The sequence below is a fragment of the Pecten maximus genome, chromosome 5, assembly GCF_902652985.1.
Source record: "Pecten maximus chromosome 5, xPecMax1.1, whole genome shotgun sequence".
In the NCBI taxonomy this organism is placed as follows: domain Eukaryota; kingdom Metazoa; phylum Mollusca; class Bivalvia; order Pectinida; family Pectinidae; genus Pecten; species Pecten maximus.
Window position 1 is genome coordinate 49,808,028 of NC_047019.1, and position 18,600 is coordinate 49,826,627.

The 18,600-nt window shown below is 38.4% G+C and overlaps 1 protein-coding gene across 2 annotated transcripts in view; it reads left to right on the plus strand.

Moving 5' to 3' along the window:
* LOC117328282 (membrane frizzled-related protein-like) overlaps positions 1-18,600 on the plus strand; it is a 49,593-nt gene that overhangs the window by 13,745 nt on the left and 17,248 nt on the right. For both annotated transcript variants that reach the window (XR_004532949.1, XM_033885800.1), the window contains exons 2-3: positions 15,866-15,904; positions 17,267-17,451. Coding sequence is in view for 1 of the 2 variants with exons in the window: in XM_033885800.1 (XP_033741691.1) it covers positions 15,866-15,904; positions 17,267-17,451 (224 nt within the window). In the remaining variant the exon portion in view is untranslated. The remainder of the gene's footprint in view (positions 1-15,865; positions 15,905-17,266; positions 17,452-18,600) is intronic.

An 18,600-nucleotide genomic window follows, 5' to 3' on the forward strand; every position in this document is an offset into this window, starting at 1 on the left:
TCTATAGGGTTACCCATTCTGTTCCACTAGTAACACTGTCTGTAGGGTTACCCATTCTGTTCCACTAGTAACATTGTCTGTAGGGTTACCTATTCTGTTCCACTAGTAACACTGTCTATAGGGTTACTGATTCTGTTCCACTAGTAACATTGTCTATAGGGTTACCCATTCTGTTCCACTAGTAACACTGTCTGTAGGGTTACCCATTCTGTTCCACTAGTAACACTGTCTGTAGGGTTACCGATTCTGTTCCACTAGTAACACTGTCTGTAGGGTTACCTATTCTGTTCCACTAGTAACACTGTCTATAGAGTTACCCATTCTGTTCCACTAGTAACACTGTCTATAGGGTTACCTATTCTGTTCCACTAGTAACACTGTCTATAGGGTTGCTGATTCTGTTCCACTAGTAACATTGTCTATAGGGTTACCCATTCTGTTCCACTAGTAACACTGTCTGTAGGGTTACCCATTCTGTTCCACTAGTAACACTGTCTGTAGGGTTACCGATTCTGTTCCACTAGTAACACTGTCTGTAGGGTTACCTATTCTGTTCCACTAGTAACACTGTCTGTAGGGTTACCCATTTTGTTCCACTAGTAACACTGTCTATAGGGTTACCCATTCTGTTCCACTAGTAACACTGTCTATAAGGTTACCGATTCTGTTCCACTAGTAACATTGTCTGTAGGGTTACCCATTCTGTTCCACTAGTAACATTGTCTGTAGGGTTACCTATTCTGTTCCACTAGTAACACTGTCTATAGGGTTACTGATTCTGTTCCACTAGTAACACTGTCTATAGGGTTACCGATTCTGTTCCACTACTAACACTGTCTATAGGGTTACCCATTCTGTTCCACTAGTAACACTGTCTATAGGGTTACCCATTCTGTTCCACTAGTAACACTGTCTATAGGGTTACCCATTCTGTTCCACTAGTTAGAGTGTAGTGAACGTGTATTGATTATATACCTCGTGTATACAGACATACCTCTGTCAGACTAATAGTCCACGTAAGTATTTGTATCTAAGTCGATAGTCTCGGTATCGTTTTCGATATTGATATATACAGTGATACTATGCAATTCGTATCGGTGTCGCATCCAATGCAAGTGGGGGCCGTAATTGACCACTGCCGACTCGTCTTGGTCCTAATGTGGGTAGTTAGAGATGTTAGTGGTTGTTTTAGTCCTAATGTGTGTAGTTAGAGATGTTAGTGGTTGTCTTAGTCCTAATGTGTGTAGTTAGAGATGTTAGTGGTTGTCTTAGTCCTAATGTGTGTAGTTAGAGATGTTAGTGGTTGTGTTAGTCCTAATATGTGTAGTTAGAGATGTTAGTGGTTGTGTTAGTCCTAATGTGTGTAGTTAGAGATGTTAGTGGTTGTCTTAGTCCTAATGTGTGTAGTTAGAGATGTAAGTGGTTGTCTTAGTCCTAATGTGTGTAGTTATAGATGTTAGTGGTTGTCTTGGTCCTAATGTGTGTAGTTAGAGATGTTAGTGGTTGTTTTAGTCCTAATGTGTGTAGTTAGAGATGTAAGTGGTTGTGTTAGTCCTAATGTGGGTAGTTAGAGATGTTAGTGGTTGTTTTAGTCCTAATGTGTGTAGTTAGAGATGTTAGTGGTTGTTTTAGTCCTAATGTGTGTAGTTAGAGATGTTAGTGGTTGTCTTAGTCCTAATGTGTGTAGTTAGAGATGTTAGTGGTTGTTTTAGTCCTAATGTGTGTAGTTAGAGATGTTAGTGGTTGTTTTAGTCCTAATGTGTGTAGTTAGAGATGTTAGTGGTTGTCTTAGTCCTAATGTTTGTAGTTAGAGATGTTAGTGGTTGTCTTAGTCCTAATGTGTGTAGTTAGAGATGTTAGTGGTTGTCTTAGTCCTAATGTGTGTAGTTAGATATGTTAGTGGTTGTCTTAGTCCTAATGTGTGTAGTTATAGATGTTAGTGGTTGTCTTAGTCCTAATGTGTGTAGTTAGAGATGTAAGTGGTTGTTTTAGTCCTAATGTGTGTAGTTATAGATGTTAGTGGTTGTTTTAGTCCTAATGTGTGTAGTTAGAGATGTAAGTGGTTGTCTTAGTCCTAATGTGTGTAGTTAGAGATGTAAGTGGTTGTTTTAGTCCTAATGTGTGTAGTTAGAGATGTAAGTGGTTGTTTTAGTCCTAATGTGTGTAGTTATAGATGTTAGTGGTTGTTTTAGTCCTAATGTGTGTAGTTAGAGATGTTAGTGGTTGTTTTAGTCCTAATGTGTGTAGTTAGAGATGTTAGTGGTTGTTTTAGTCCTAATGTGTGTAGTTAGAGATGTTAGTGGTTGTCTTGGTCCTAATGTGTGTAGTTAGAGATGTTAGTGGTTGTTTTAGTCCTAATGTGTGTAGTTAGAGATGTTAGTGGTTGTCTTAGTCCGAATGTTTGTAGTTAGAGATGTTAGTGGTTGTTTTAGTCCTAATGTGTGTAGTTAGAGATGTTAGTGGTTGTTTTAGTCCTAATGTGTGTAGTTAGAAATACTAGTACTTGTCCTTTAAATAGAGCTGTAGTATTTCGCCGATTCCGTTTACCCCTTGTATAGACGCCTATCGTTTGAAGAGCCTTTTGTCCAGAATATGACATGGTCACAATGTTTACAGTATACAAATAATGTATAAAACCCATATACGCGTATCAAAATAACATTGTTTAACTATGCTTGAATTAAAAGGTGTATTGTGAGCGAATAAGGAGAATTGATGTCTCGGACGTGGTATCCCCTAGATATTTGATTTTTATTGATAGGTACCCTAAATAGTTGTTCTTAATATCTTTATTTGAAAGTATTGGAAATAAGCAAAATGAATAATTTCAGTTCGTTTTTTTATCCGAACCTCGAAACCGTGACTCCATCTTATATTTGTTCATGCAGTGCCCTCCTTCGTTCACCTTGATGGCTACCTGACCGTTGTGTTACTCCCAGGCGCGTGATTTACTGAGAGTTCACTATTGAAATACTAAAATGTTATAATTGTTGGTCCACTAAATCAATTGGTAAAAACTGTAAGGAAATCCGCAAATCTTACTCATAACAATGAACCAAGACAAAATAGGAAGGAAAGACATGTTGACATGTTAACCTTTGTAAACAAACCAGGTAAATACCGCATGTTACGGAGTAGATAAACGTATTCTGTCTCATCGACGATAATCTAATTTTATAACCAAGCGCAAACCAAAGCAACGTCTCGTGACCAAAGAGACCATCCGTCTTTATATAGGACACTGAAATATCAAACTGCCCAATCTTCGTAGACAGTCACAACAAACCCCTGTGTAACAAACTGTCCAATGATATGATGGTGGTCATCTCTCTAGAGAGACTTCGTAGACAGTCGCCATCGTCACGACAGTCACAACAAACCCCTGTATATCGAACTGCGAAGCACCATAACTGACCACAGGGACTTGAGAATTAGTTACATGTACAGTCTACATGTATTTGGACCTCCCCTGGTGTGTATAGCACATTTTCAGACGTTTTGGGGGACTAGATTAAAATTCGATAAAAATGACACCCCCAGTGTTCATTATACGGGGATGTCATTTTTACCGAATTTGAATCTAGCCCCCCAAAACGTCTGAAAAAGTGCTATACACACTAGGGGAGGTCCAAATACATGTAGACTGTACTAATTCTCAAGTCCCTGTGTAACTGGCGTGTTGGTATAACAAATCATCAGACTTAATAGTAAGATAGACAAAGATCGAAGTAAGCAGCTGGCTGAGTGGAGTCTGTAGTAACATTCATAATTCGTAAGGGACAAACAATCGACGTGTTTAACATCTGAGGGTAGTCCCTGCTGTTTATGTACTTTGTAAACTTCAGCTCCAACAGAAATAAGTCGACCAAGAAAGAGTCACATAAACTATGTCCGATATACAACAAGAGTGCGTCCCCTTGGACTGTATTGAATGATATAAGTGTCATATACACCTTCTACACGCTGTTGACAGACAAACGAGAAGACAGACACCGGTACCAGTAGTAACGCCCAGGTTCACTGAGGACTAGTTAGGGCGGTGTAATGTCGGGCTGATATCGACATTTTAAGTCCGGGAGAACAAAGCTCACCACAATGATGTGCGTGTTAAGGGCAGGTACTCGTCTGTATGCGGGACACACGGGGTCAAATACCCTAACGGTATATGGTAGTTATATAACAATAACGCCATTATCGATAGCTAGCTGTGATTTTAAATCTTATTATCGGATACAAATGATCGCTTAATCTTTACATTATCTTTATTGTGTGCTTGCTCTGCTAGTTTAGCAAGTATTTGTCCTGGTGTACATACGTGTACAAGTTATAACAAAGGAAGAAATGGTCCCTGTATATAGATATATAGAAAGAACCAAACAACGGTAGTCCAGCCGATAAATGGAAGATAACAAATTTCTGTTTTTAATCCTGTCGATGGTTTTACCATGACTGGTTCGTCTGAACGAACAATGAATAAATATGTTATCATCTAAACAAAAAGTAATTTTTATACATGGTGAACGTATTTCATACGCAATTTGAACCTGGCCTTTGCTTATATATAAACCGTAATAAAATCACAGAATCACTGCAGCAGATACATGTTTTTACACCTATATCTTGGAACAAGTACAAAAATAACCATTCCGAGTATGTCGGAAGGATTCTGTTTTTCTGGTTAAGAACGGCCACTCATATCAATTTAAAAAGGATTAACATTTTTTCTTATAAAATGACAAACAATTCCAAATGAAAAATATAGATAAGATATTTATTGCTATCAAAATGTTATTATTACTATACAGCCAGTTGATTCTGTTCATGTGTCCATCTGGTTTCTTAGCCATGTTACATTCACGTTGTACCGTGTCATGTTAAACATTCACGTGGTACCGTGTCCTGTTAAACATTCACGTTGTACCGTGTCATGTTAAACATTCACGTTGTACCGTGTCATGTTAAACATTCACGTTGTACCGTGTCATGTTGAACATTCACGTGGTACCGTGTCCTGTTAAACATTCACGTTGTACCGTGTCATGTTAAACATTCACGTGGTACCGTGTCCTGTTACACATTCACGTGGTACCGTGTCCTGTTAAACATTCACGTGGTACCGTGTCCTGTTAAACATTCACGTGGTACAATGTCCTGTTAAACATTCACGTGGTACAATGTCCTGTTAAACATTCACGTGGTACAATGTCCTGTTAAACATTCACGTGGTACTGCGTCCTGTTAAACATTCACGTGGTACCGTGTCCTGTTAAACATTCACGTGGTACCGTGTCCTGTTAAACATTCAAGTGATACAATGTCCTGTTAAACATTCACGTGGTACCGTGTCCTGTTAAACATTCACGTGGTACAATGTCCTGTTAAACATTCACGTGGTACAATGTCCTGTTAAACATTCACGTGGTACCGTGTCCTGTTAAACATTCACGTGGTACAATGTCCTGTTAAACATTCAAGTGATACAATGTCCTGTTAAACATTCACGTGGTACCGTGTCCTGTTAAACATTCACGTGGTACAATGTCCTGTTAAACATTCACGTGGTACCGTGACCTGTTAAACAGTCACGTGGTACAATGTCCTGTTAAACATTCACGTGGTACAATGTCCTGTTAAACATTCACGTGGTACAATGTCCTGTTAAACATTCACGTGGTACAATGTCCTGTTAAACATTCACGTGGTACTGCGTCCTGTTAAACATTCACGTGGTACCGTGTCCTGTTAAACATTCACGTGGTACCGTGTCCTGTTAAACATTCAAGTGATACAATGTCCTGTTAAACATTCACGTGGTACCGTGTCCTGTTAAACATTCACGTGGTACCATGTCATGTTAAACATTCATGTGGTACCATGTATTGTTAAACATTCACGTGGTACCATGTCCTGTTAAACATTCACGTGGTACAATGTCCTGTTAAACATTCACGTGGTACCGTGTCCTGTTAAACATTCACGTGGTACCATGTATTGTTAAACATTCACGTGGTACGATGTCCTGTTAAACATTCACGTGGTACAATGTCCTGTTAAACATTCACGTGGTACCATGTCATGTTAAACATTCACGTGGTACTGCGTCCTGTTAAACATTCACGTGGTACAATGTCCTGTTAAACATTCACGTGGTACCATATCCTGTTAAACATTCACGTGGTACCATATCCTGTTAAACATTCACGTGGTACCATATCCTGTTAAACATTCACGTGGTACCGTGTCCTGTTAAATGTCCACGTGGTACCGTGTCATGTTAAACATTCACGAGGTACCGTGTCCTGTTAAACATTCACGAGGTACCATGTCCTGTTAAACATTCACGTGGTACCATATCCTGTTAAACATTCACGTGGTACAATGTCCTGTTAAACATTCACGTGGTACCATGTCCTGTTAAACATTCACGTGGTACCATGTCCTGTTAAACATTCACGTGGTACCATGTCCTGTTAAACATTCACGAGGTACCGTGTCCTGTTAAACATTCACGAGGTACCATGTCATGTTAAACATTCACGTGGTACCATGTCCTGTTAAACTTTCACGTGGTACCATGTCCTGTTAAACATTCACGTGGTACCATGTCCTGTTAAACATTCACGAGGTACCGTGTCCTGTTAAACATTCACGAGGTACCAAGTCCTGTTAAACATTCACGTGGTACAATGTCCTGTTAAACATTCACGTGGTACCGTGTCATGTTAAACATTCACGTGGTATCGTGTCCTGTTAAACATTCACGTGGTATAATGTCATGTTAAACATTCACGTGGTAGCGTTTTCTATCAATGATTTATCTGTCTATAAAACAGAAAGTTCGTGTCTTAACGTGTCCCCTTCATAGTACGGTGTAATGACGTGAAATAGAAACGTTTTTCCTCTTCATTTAAAATTTAAACACCTAACAATGAGTACAATACACACCTGGATAGTGGTAGAGAAGGATCCGTCGTAACTTTACGTGAACACTTTAGCTGTTTGTGTAGGGTGTCTGTGTATGTATTGTGTTCTACTGAAATTATAATGACACATACTACAATCAACAGGTAAAGGGTTGTTCTAGTAATCACAACCATTCCCTGGAACAACTTACTACAAGTCAGGAATACTTAAAAATACATCAAACAGAATATTTTAATACCAAAATTATAAATATATCAGGCGATCCATGGGATTCATTTCATCTATGTCCATGCAGTAACGTCCCTTTGTAGGGATGTAGTTACGTCCCCTTGTAGGGATGTAGTAACGTCCCTTTGTAGGGATGTAGTTACGTCCCTTTGTAGGGATGTAGTAACGTCCCCTTGTAGGGATGTAGTAACGTCCCTTTGTAGGGATGTAGTTAGCTCCCTTTGTAAGGATGTAGTAACGTCCCCTTGTAGGGATGTAGTAACGTCCCCTTGTAGGGATGTAGTTACGTGCCCTTGTAGGGATGTAGTAACGTGCCTTTGTAGGGATGTAGTTACGTCCCTTTGTAGGGATGTAGTAACGTGCCTTTGTAGGGATGTAGTAACGTCCCTTTGTAGGGATGTAGTTACGTCCCTTTGTAGGGATGTAGTTACGTCCCCTTGTAGGGATGTAGTAACGTGCCTTTGTAGGGATGTAGTTACGTCCCTTTGTAGGGATGTAGTAACGTCCCCTTGTAGGGATGTAGTAACGTGCCTTTGTAGGGATGTAGTAACGTCCCTTTGTAGGGATGTAGTTACGTCCCTTTGTAGGGATGTAGTAACGTGCCTTTGTAGGGATGTAGTTACGTCCCCTTGTAGGGATGCAGTAACGTGCCTTTGTAGGGATGTAGTTACGTCCCTTTGTAGGGATGTAGTTACGTCCCTTTGTAGGGATGTAGTTACGTCCCCTTGTAGGGATGCAGTAACGTGCCTTTGTAGGGATGTAGTAACGTCCCTTTGTAGGGATGCAGTAACGTCCCTTTGTAGGGATGTAGTAACGTCCCCTTGTAGGGATGTAGTAACGTCCCTTTGTAGGGATGTAGTAACGTCCATTTGTACTGTCATCATACCTTACCTATATAACAACTGTAGACACGAGTATCCGACCAGTATTAGACATCATATCTACCTATATAACAACTGTAGACACGAGTATCCGACCAGTATTAGACCGACATCATACCTTACCTATATAACAACTGTAGACACGAGTATCCGACCAGTATTAGACCGACATCATACCTACCTATATAACAACTGTAGACACGAGTATCCGACCAATATTAGACCGACATCATACCTACCTTTATAACAACTGTAGACACGAGTATCCGACCAGTATTAGACTGACATCATACCTACCTATATAACAACTGTAGACACGAGTATCCGACCAGTATTAGACTGAATACCTACCTATATAACAACTGTAGACACGAGTATCCGACCAGTATTAGACATCATACCTTACCTATATAACAACTGTAGACACGAGTATCCGACCAGTATTAGACATCATACCTACCTACATAACAACTGTAGACACGAGTATCAGACTGACATCATACCTTACCTATATAACAACTGTAGACACGAGTATCAGACTGACATCATACCTACCTATATAACAACTGTAGACACGGGTATCAGACTGACATCATACCTACCTATATAACAACTGTAGACACGAGTATCCGACCAGTATTAGACTGAATACCTACCTATATAACAACTGTAGACACGAGTATCCGACCAGTATTAGACATCATACCTTACCTATATAACAACTGTAGACACGAGTATCCGACCAGTATTAGACATCATACCTACCTATATAACAACTGTAGACACGGGTATCAGACTGACATCATACCTTACCTATATAACAACTGTAGACACGAGTATCAGACTGACATCATACCTTACCTATATAACAACTGTAGACACGAGTATCCGACCAGTATTAGACATCATACCTACCTATATAACAACTGTAGACACGAGTATCCGACCAGTATTAGACATCATACCTACCTATATAACAACTGTAGACACGAGTATCAGACTGACATCATACCTTACCTATATAACAACTGTAGACACGAGTATCCGACCAGTATTAGACATCATACCTACCTATATAACAACTGTAGACACGAGTATCCGACCAGTATTAGACATCATACCTTACCTATATAACAACTGTAGACACGAGTATCCGACCAATATTAGACATCATACCTACCTATATAACAACTGTAGACACGAGTATCCGACCAGTATTAGACATCATACCTTACCTATATAACAACTGTAGACACGAGTATCCGACCAGTATTAGACATCATACCTACCTATATAACAACTGTAGACACGAGTATCCGACCAGTATTAGACATCATACCTACCTATATAACAACTGTAGACACGAGTATCTGACCAATATTAGACTGACATCATACCTTACCTACATAACAACTGTAGACACGAGTATCCGACCAGTATTAGACATCATACCTACCTATATAACAACTGTAGACACGAGTATCCGACCAGTATTAGACATCATACCTACCTATATAACAACTGTAGACACGAGTATCCGACCAGTATTAGACATCATACCAACCTATATAACAACTGTAGACACGAGTATCCGACCAGTATTAGACATCATACCTACCTATATAACAACTGTAGACACGAGTATCCGACCAGTATTAGACATCATACCTACCTATATAACAACTGTAGACACGAGTATCTGACCAATATTAGACTGACATCATACCTTACCTACATAACAACTGTAGACACGAGTATCCGACCAGTATTAGACATCATACCTACCTATATAACAACTGTAGACACGAGTATCCGACCAGTATAAGACATCATACCTACCTATATAACAACTGTAGACACGAGTATCCGACCAGTATTAGACATCATACCTACCTATATAACAACTGTAGACACGAGTATCTGACCAATATTAGACTGACATCATACCTTACCTACATAACAACTGTAGACACGAGTATCCGACCAGTATTAGACTGACATCATACCTTACCTACATAACAACTGTAGACACGAGTATCCGACCAGTATTAGACATCATACCTACCTATATAACAACTGTAGACACGAGTATCCGACCAGTATTAGACATCATACCTACCTATATAACAACTGTAGACACGAGTATCCGACCAATATTAGACATCATACCTACCTATATACCAACTGTAGACACGAGTATCCGACCAGTATTAAACATCATACCTACCTATATAACAACTGTAGACACGAGTATCCGACCAGTATTAGACATCATACCTACCTATATAACAACTGTAGACACGAGTATCTGACCAATATTAGACCGACATCATACCTACCTATATAACAACTGTAGACACGAGTATCCGACCAGTATTAGACTGACATCATACCTACCTATATAACAACTGTAGACACGTGTATCCGACCAGTATTAGACATCATACCTACCTATATAACAACTGTTGACACGAGTATCCGACCAGTATTAGACATCATACCTTACCTATATAACAACTGTAGACACGAGTATCCGACCAGTATTAGACATCATACCTACCTATATAACAACTGTAGACACGAGTATCCGACCAGTATTAGACATCATACCTACCTATATAACAACTGTTGACACGAGTATCCGACCAGTATTAGACATCATACCTTACCTATATAACAACTGTAGACACGAGTATCCGACCAGTATTAGACATCATACCTACCTATATAACAACTGTAGACACGAGTATCCGACCAGTATTAGACATCATACCTACCTATATAACAACTGTAGACACGAGTATCCGACCAGTATTAGACATCATACCTACCTATATAACAACTGTAGACACGAGTATCCGACCAATATTAGACATCATACCTACCTACAATTGTATATAACAACTGTAGACACGAGTATCCGACCAGTATTAGACTGACATCATACCTACCTATATAACAACTGTAGACACGAGTATCCGACCAGTGTTAGACATCATACCTACCTATATAACAACTGTAGACACGAGTATCCGACCAGTATTAGACATCATACCTACCTATATAACAACTGTAGACACGAGTATCCGACCAGTATTAGACATACCTACCTATATAACAACTGAAGACACGAGTATCCGACCAGTATTAGACATCATACCTACCTATATAACAACTGTAGACACGAGTATCCGACCAGTATTAGACATCATACCTACCTATATAACAACTGTAGACACGAGTATCCGACCAATATTAGACATCATACCTACCTACAATTGTATATAACAACTGTAGACACGAGTATCCGACCAGTATTAGACTGACATCATACCTACCTATATAACAACTGTAGACACGAGTATCCGACCAGTGTTAGACATCATACCTACCTATATAACAACTGTAGACACGAGTATCCGACCAGTATTAGACATCATACCTACCTACAATTGTATATAACAACTGTAGACACGAGTATCCGACCAGTATTAGACTGACATCATACCTACCTATATAACAACTGTAGACACGAGTATCCGACCAGTATTAGACTGACATCATACCTACCTATATAACAACTGTAGACACGAGTATCAGACTGACATCATACCTACCTATATAACAACTGTAGACACGAGTATCCGACCAGTATTAGACATCATACCTACCTATATAACAACTGTAGACACGAGTATCCGACCAGTATTAGACATCATACCTACCTATATAACAACTGTAGACACGAGTATCCGACCAGTATTAGACTGACATCATACCTACCTATATAACAACTGTAGACACGAGTATCAGACTGACATCATACCTACCTATATAACAACTGTAGACACGAGTATCAGACTGACATCATACCTACCTATATAACAACTGTAGACACCAGTATTTGACTGACATCATACCTTACCTATATAACAACTGTAGACACGAGTATCCGACCAGTATCAGACTGACATCATACCTACCTATATAACAACTGTAGACACGAGTATCAGACTGACATCATACCTACCTATATAACAACTGTAGACACGAGTATCCGACCAGTATTAGACATCATACCTACCTATATAACAACTGTAGACACGAGTATCTGACCAGTATTAAACATCATACCTACCTATATAACAACTGTAGACACCAGTATTAGACTGACATCATACCTACCTATATAACAACTGTAGACACCAGTATTAGACTGACATCATACCTACCTATATAACAACTGTAGACACCAGTATCAGACTGACATCATACCTACCTATATAACAACTGTAGACACCAGTATTAGACTGACATCATACCTTACCTATATAACAACTGTAGACACCAGTATTAGACTGACATCATACCTTACCTATATAACAACTGTAGACACCAGTATTAGACTGACATCATACCTACCTATATAACAACTGTAGACACCAGTATCAGACTGACATCATACCTACCTATATAACAACTGTAGACACCAGTATTAGACTGACATCATACCTTACCTATATAACAACTGTAGACACGAGTATCCGACCAGTATTAGACTGACATCATACCTTACCTATATAACAATACCACTGCCAAATCAATGTCTGGTTTAATGTTTCAAGGGAAATTGACATGGAACTTACATCAACGCGGCATACAAAAACTTGTGAAATCAATTACAGATATCGATTTGTCATTTCCTCATATTTCATTGGTAAATAAACGTGATGCGAGATGCAGTACCTGATATTGTTTGAGTATTCTAACATGTGATTAACACGTAAATGTGTTCTATGTTATGTTGTAGGTAAATACATATCTCTCAGGTATTCTAACATGTAATCTACCTGTAGAAATGTTCTATGTTGTGTTGTAGGTAAATACATATCTCTCAGGTATTCTAACAGGTAGGACCTGTAAAAATGTTCTATGTAATACATGTATAAATACTTTGTATATTGCTCAGGTATTTCAGTATACGTCGTTGTATGCCGAGACTGCAATACCCCATACGCCGTAGTATATTTCTTTACGATGGTATTGAACACAAAACAATATCGTGTGTCCTTTGTTCCGTCCGGTGATGCTGTACTAGAATACGTAATGTGAAAGTTGAGTGTTCGTAACACCGTCGTATTGTATGTGTGATCAGAATTGATACTATGGTGTTGATGTCGGCGTTGAGAGGTTGTAGCTGGCTGTAAGGTGTTGAGAGATTATAGGTGGCCCTAAGGCGTTGAGAGATTATAGATGGCCTTTAGGCGTTGAGAGAATGTAGCTGGCTTTGAGGTGTTGAGAGATAATATGTGGCCTTTAGGCGTTGAGAGATTGTAGCTAGCTTTAAGGCGTTGATAGATAATAGGTGGCCTTTAGGCGTTTAGAGAATGTAGCTGGCTTTGAGCTGTTGAGAGATTGTAGATGGCCTTTAGGCGTTGAGAGATTGTAGCTGGCTTTGAGGTGTTGAGAGATTATAGGTGGCCTTTAGGCGTTGAGAGGTTGTAGCTGGCTTTAGGCGTTGTTTTGCGTTGAGAGATTATATGTAACCTGAAGGGGTTGACAGATTGTAGCTTGCGTTTCGGCATTGAGAGATTGTAGCTGGTATTGATATCCTTTGGACGTTGAGAGATTGTAGCTAGAAGCGCTATCCTTTGGACGTTGAGAGATTGTAGCTGGCATCGATATTCTTTGGACGTTGAGAGATTGTAGCTGGTATCGATATCCTTTGGACGTTGAGAGGTTGTAGCTGGCATCGATATCCTTTGAACGTTGAAAGATTGTAGCTGGTATCGATATCCTTTGGACGTTGAGAGATTGTAGCTGGTAGCGCTGTTCTTTGGACGTTGAGAGATTGTAGCTGGTATCGATATCCTTTGGACGTTGAGAGGTTGAAGCTGGTATCGATATCCTTTGGACGTTGAGAGATTGTAGCTGGAAGCGCTATCCTTTGGCCCAAGCAGCCGTTATGGCAGTCGCGGCAGATGAATCGTATATAGTCCAAATGAGAGTTTAACCTTTAGCTTTAGCTCAATTGTTATATGTTTAAGTTTGATCTCATTTTGGACTTTGAGAGAAATTTGATATTTTCTAAATACAACTAAAGAAAACTGATACATTGCTTTTATTTTAATTTCAAATAATTGTCATAGTAAGCTTAAAAACTTTATAACTGTTTGTTTACACACTAGCTTACTTCAAATGATTTAACATTTCTACCTGTACACATTATATTTGGACAATTATTTTATGAATCTGGAATACTACCATTCTTCCGCTGATCATTTTAAAACCTTTTGGGTTTCGGGTGTCGGGACTGAAATGATTAGACATCTACTGGAACCAGGGAAACACACAAACACATATGAAAGCTCACACCTACATCGTCATATTTTCTTATATCGCATGTCAACCTTGTTATTTTATAATGAATCCGTCCAAGCGTGTGATTGTTAACAGGCTTTATACTGCCACATGTAAGTGGCCAGGTAAAACATTAAAGGCCTTGTATTGATATTTATTTGGGGACTCTCTCAGTGTAGATTTAAATGACAGTCTTACTCTCTCGGTGTATATCATACAGCCATTCAGTATTGATTGTATCGTTATTGGCGTCACGCATGATCAGCCCCAATATGTGAAAACATATAAGTCTCTCTCTAATGTCTGTCCATATAAGTCTCCCTCTAATGTCTGTACACATATCAGTCTCCCTCTAATGTCTGTACACATATAAGTCTCCCTCTGATGTCTGTACACATTTAACTCTGATGTCTGTACACATTTATGTCTCCCTCTGATGTCTGTACACATATATGTCTCCCTCTGATGTCTGTACACATATACGTTTCCCTCTGATGTCTGTACACATATAAGTCTCCCTCTGATGTCTGTACACATATAAGTTTCCCTCTGATGTCTGTACACATATAAGTCTCCCTCTGATGTCTGTACACATATAAGTCTCCCTCTGATGTCTGTACACATATATGTCTCCCTCTGATGTCTGTACACATATATGTCTCCCTCTGATGTCTGTACACATATATGTCTCCCTCTGATGTCTGTACACATATAAGTCTCCCTCTGATGTCTGTACACATATAAGTTTCCCTCTAATGTCTGTCCACATAAGTTTCCCTCTGATGTCTGTACACATTTAAGTCTCCCTCTGATGTCTGTACACATATAAGTCTCCCTCTGATGTCCGTACACATATAAGTTTCCCTCTGATGTCTGTACACATATAAGTCTCCCTCTAATATCTGTACACATATAAGTCTCCCTCTAATGTCTGTACACATATAAGTCTCCCTCTGATGTCTGTACACATGTAAGTCTCCCTCTGATGTCTGTACACATGTAAGTCTCCCTCTGATGTCTGTACACATATAAGTCTCCCTCTGATGTCTGTACACATTTAAGTTTCCCTCTGATGTCTGTACACATATAAGTTTCCCTCTAATGTCTGTACACATATAAGTCTCCCTCTGATGTCTGTACACATATAAGTCTCCCTCTGATGTCTGTACACATATAAGTCTCTCTCTGATGTCTGTACACATTTCAGTTTCCCTCTGATGTCTGTACACATATAAGTTTCCCTCTGATGTCTGTACACATATAAGTCTCCCTCTGATGTCTGTACACATACAAGTCTCCCTCTGATGTCTGTACACATATAAGTCTCTCTCTGATGTCTGTACATATATAAGTCTCCCTCTGATGTCTGTACACATATAAGTCTCCCTCTAATGTCTGTACACATTTAACTCTGATGTCTGTACACAGTATGGCGTGAGTCTTTATAACAATTTGTCTTTTCTCTTTTTCAGGCCTTTTGTGTTCCTTTGTACCAGCAGCGCTTGGGTCGAGTAAGTGTTCGTGCAGTACCAAGAGTGACAGTCCTGTATCTACTAGCACCAGTCTATATATCTACTTAATGCCTTCACATGTAGATAAATGGATTTGTAATGTAATAAATTGCTTATTGAAAGCACATTGATCGTATCCATATAATACATTCATGTAAAGGCACTGGACTCTCAACATTCATTGGTGTTTATACATCACTTTAAATATCCAACTGCTTTTAAATACGATAGATAATCATCTGTAGTAATATGGCTATCAATTAACACGAGTGTACAATTATCGGTGACGTCACCGACTAGGTGTTTATAGATCTAGATGTTGGACTAGAACACACCATTATGGTGGTCATTGTACCAGTCATCGTATTGGTAATTACGTTGGTGTGTCAAGGAGGTATACATTAACAATGGTCAATTATGGTGATCGTATATCTAACCTCGTCTTTTTTCAACTATTAATTATATTTATTCACAATCCCAAATGGCTTTTCAAACAATTGTAATATATAAAAAAAAAAAACATTGAATATTCAATCGCAGTTATCGCATAACGCGTTTGAAAAATCGAAAGAGAGTAGTTGAAGTCAAAACTGACAAAATAAAAAGAGAAAACATATGACATATTTTCTTCTATCTTCTAACTTTTTTGGTCGTTATTTACATTGTTTTCCATTAGTTTCCAACTTTTTTGGTCGTTTCCTCCTTACTTTGTTCATTGTTGTAACCTTACCTGATACTTTTGTTGGTCATTATGGACAGGTGTAATACTTTTACATTTTTTTTCCAATTCATTTCATGTTTTTCTAGTCGTGATGGACAGGTGGAATAAATGTACATTGTTGTAACCTTACTTCATATTTTTTGGGCTTTATAGACAGATGGGAAAATTCTACATTACATTTAGTTAGTTTCCTACATTTTTGGGCTTTATTGACAGGTGGGATAATTCTACATTACATTTAGTTAGTTTCCAACATTTTTTGGTCGTTATGGACAGGTGGGAGAATTTTTACATTGTTAAGTAATCTTACTAGTTCTGGTGGTCGATATAGACAGTTTACATTGTTTTCTTTAATTTCATACTTTTTTAGTCGTTATAAAAAGGTGTGAACATTGTACATTGCATTCCATTAATTTCCTACATTTTTGTTGGTCGTTATTAACAGGTGGAAGAAATATTATATTGTTACATCCTCTAACTTCCTGGTTCTTGTGGTCGTTATGGACAGGTGGGATAATTCTATAGTATATTACATTAATTTTCTACTTTTTAGTCGTTATAGACAGGTTGTAGAATTGCAAATTGTTATCCTTTCGCTAACGTTTAAGATGTCAAAAACTGTTTTGGTGTTACAATTACAGCCGGATGTGGGGGTTATATGACCATATCTGGGGGTCACACCCGGAAATTCGGCCTGCCCCCCGGATACCCGCCATACACACGCTGTATATGGGTTATTGTGGCTGATGAGGAACTCCATGCTAGTCTTACGATCGAGTCATTCAGCGGACAGTCATTAAACGGAGAATGCGTGGACACCTTAACGGTAAGTACGATGTTATAACGGTAAGTACAATGTTATAACGGTAGGTACAATGTTATAACGGTAGGTACAATGTTATAACGGTAAGTACAATGTTATAACGGTAAGTACAATGTTATAACGGTATGTACAATGTTATAACGGTATGTACAATGTTATAACGGTAGATACGATGTTATAACGATATTATAACGGTAAGTACAATGTTATAACGGTAAGTACAATGTTATAACGGTAAGTACAATGTTATAACGGTAGGTACAATGTTATAACGATATTATACCGGTAAGTACAATGTTATAACGATATTATACCGGTAAGTACAATGTTATAACGGTAAGTACAATGTTATAACGGTCGGTACAATGTTATAACGGTAGGTACAATGTTATAACGGTAAGTACAATGTTATAACGGTAAGTACAATGTTATAACGGTAGGTACAATGTTATAACGGTAGGTACAATGTTATAACGGTAAGTACAATGTTATAACGGTAAGTACAATGTTATAACGGTAAGTACAATGTTATAACGGTAAGTACAATGTTATAACGGTAGGTACAATGTTATAACGGTAAGTACAATGTTATAACGGTAGGTACAATGTTATAACGGTAAGTACAATGTTATAACGGTAGGTACAATGTTATAACGGTAAGTACAATGTTATAACGGTATGTACAATGTTATAACGGTAAGTACAATGTTATAACGGTAAGTACAATGTTATAACGGTAAGTACAATGTTATAACGGTAGGTACAATGTTATACCGGTAAGTACAATGTTATAACGGTAAGTACAATGTTATAACGGTAAGTACAATGTTATAACGGTAAGTACACTGTTATAACGGTAAGTACAATGTTATAACGATAATGTGAATTATTACATTTTACCAGTGAAATATCAAAAATTATTCATTCTATAAAAGTGAAAAATATCACTTTTGCTGATTTGACCAATCAAATTAATGATTAGAAAATACCAAACTAATTGACCAATCAGAAAGCCCGACATATATCTCAGCACCTGGACAGGGGGAACTACATTTTTTGTTTACAAATTATCGCTGTAGGCCTAGTAAGCATACGGGGTAGTTTTTCGTTGATAAAAAAATGTAATAAACAGAATATCTAACAGTGTCTTCA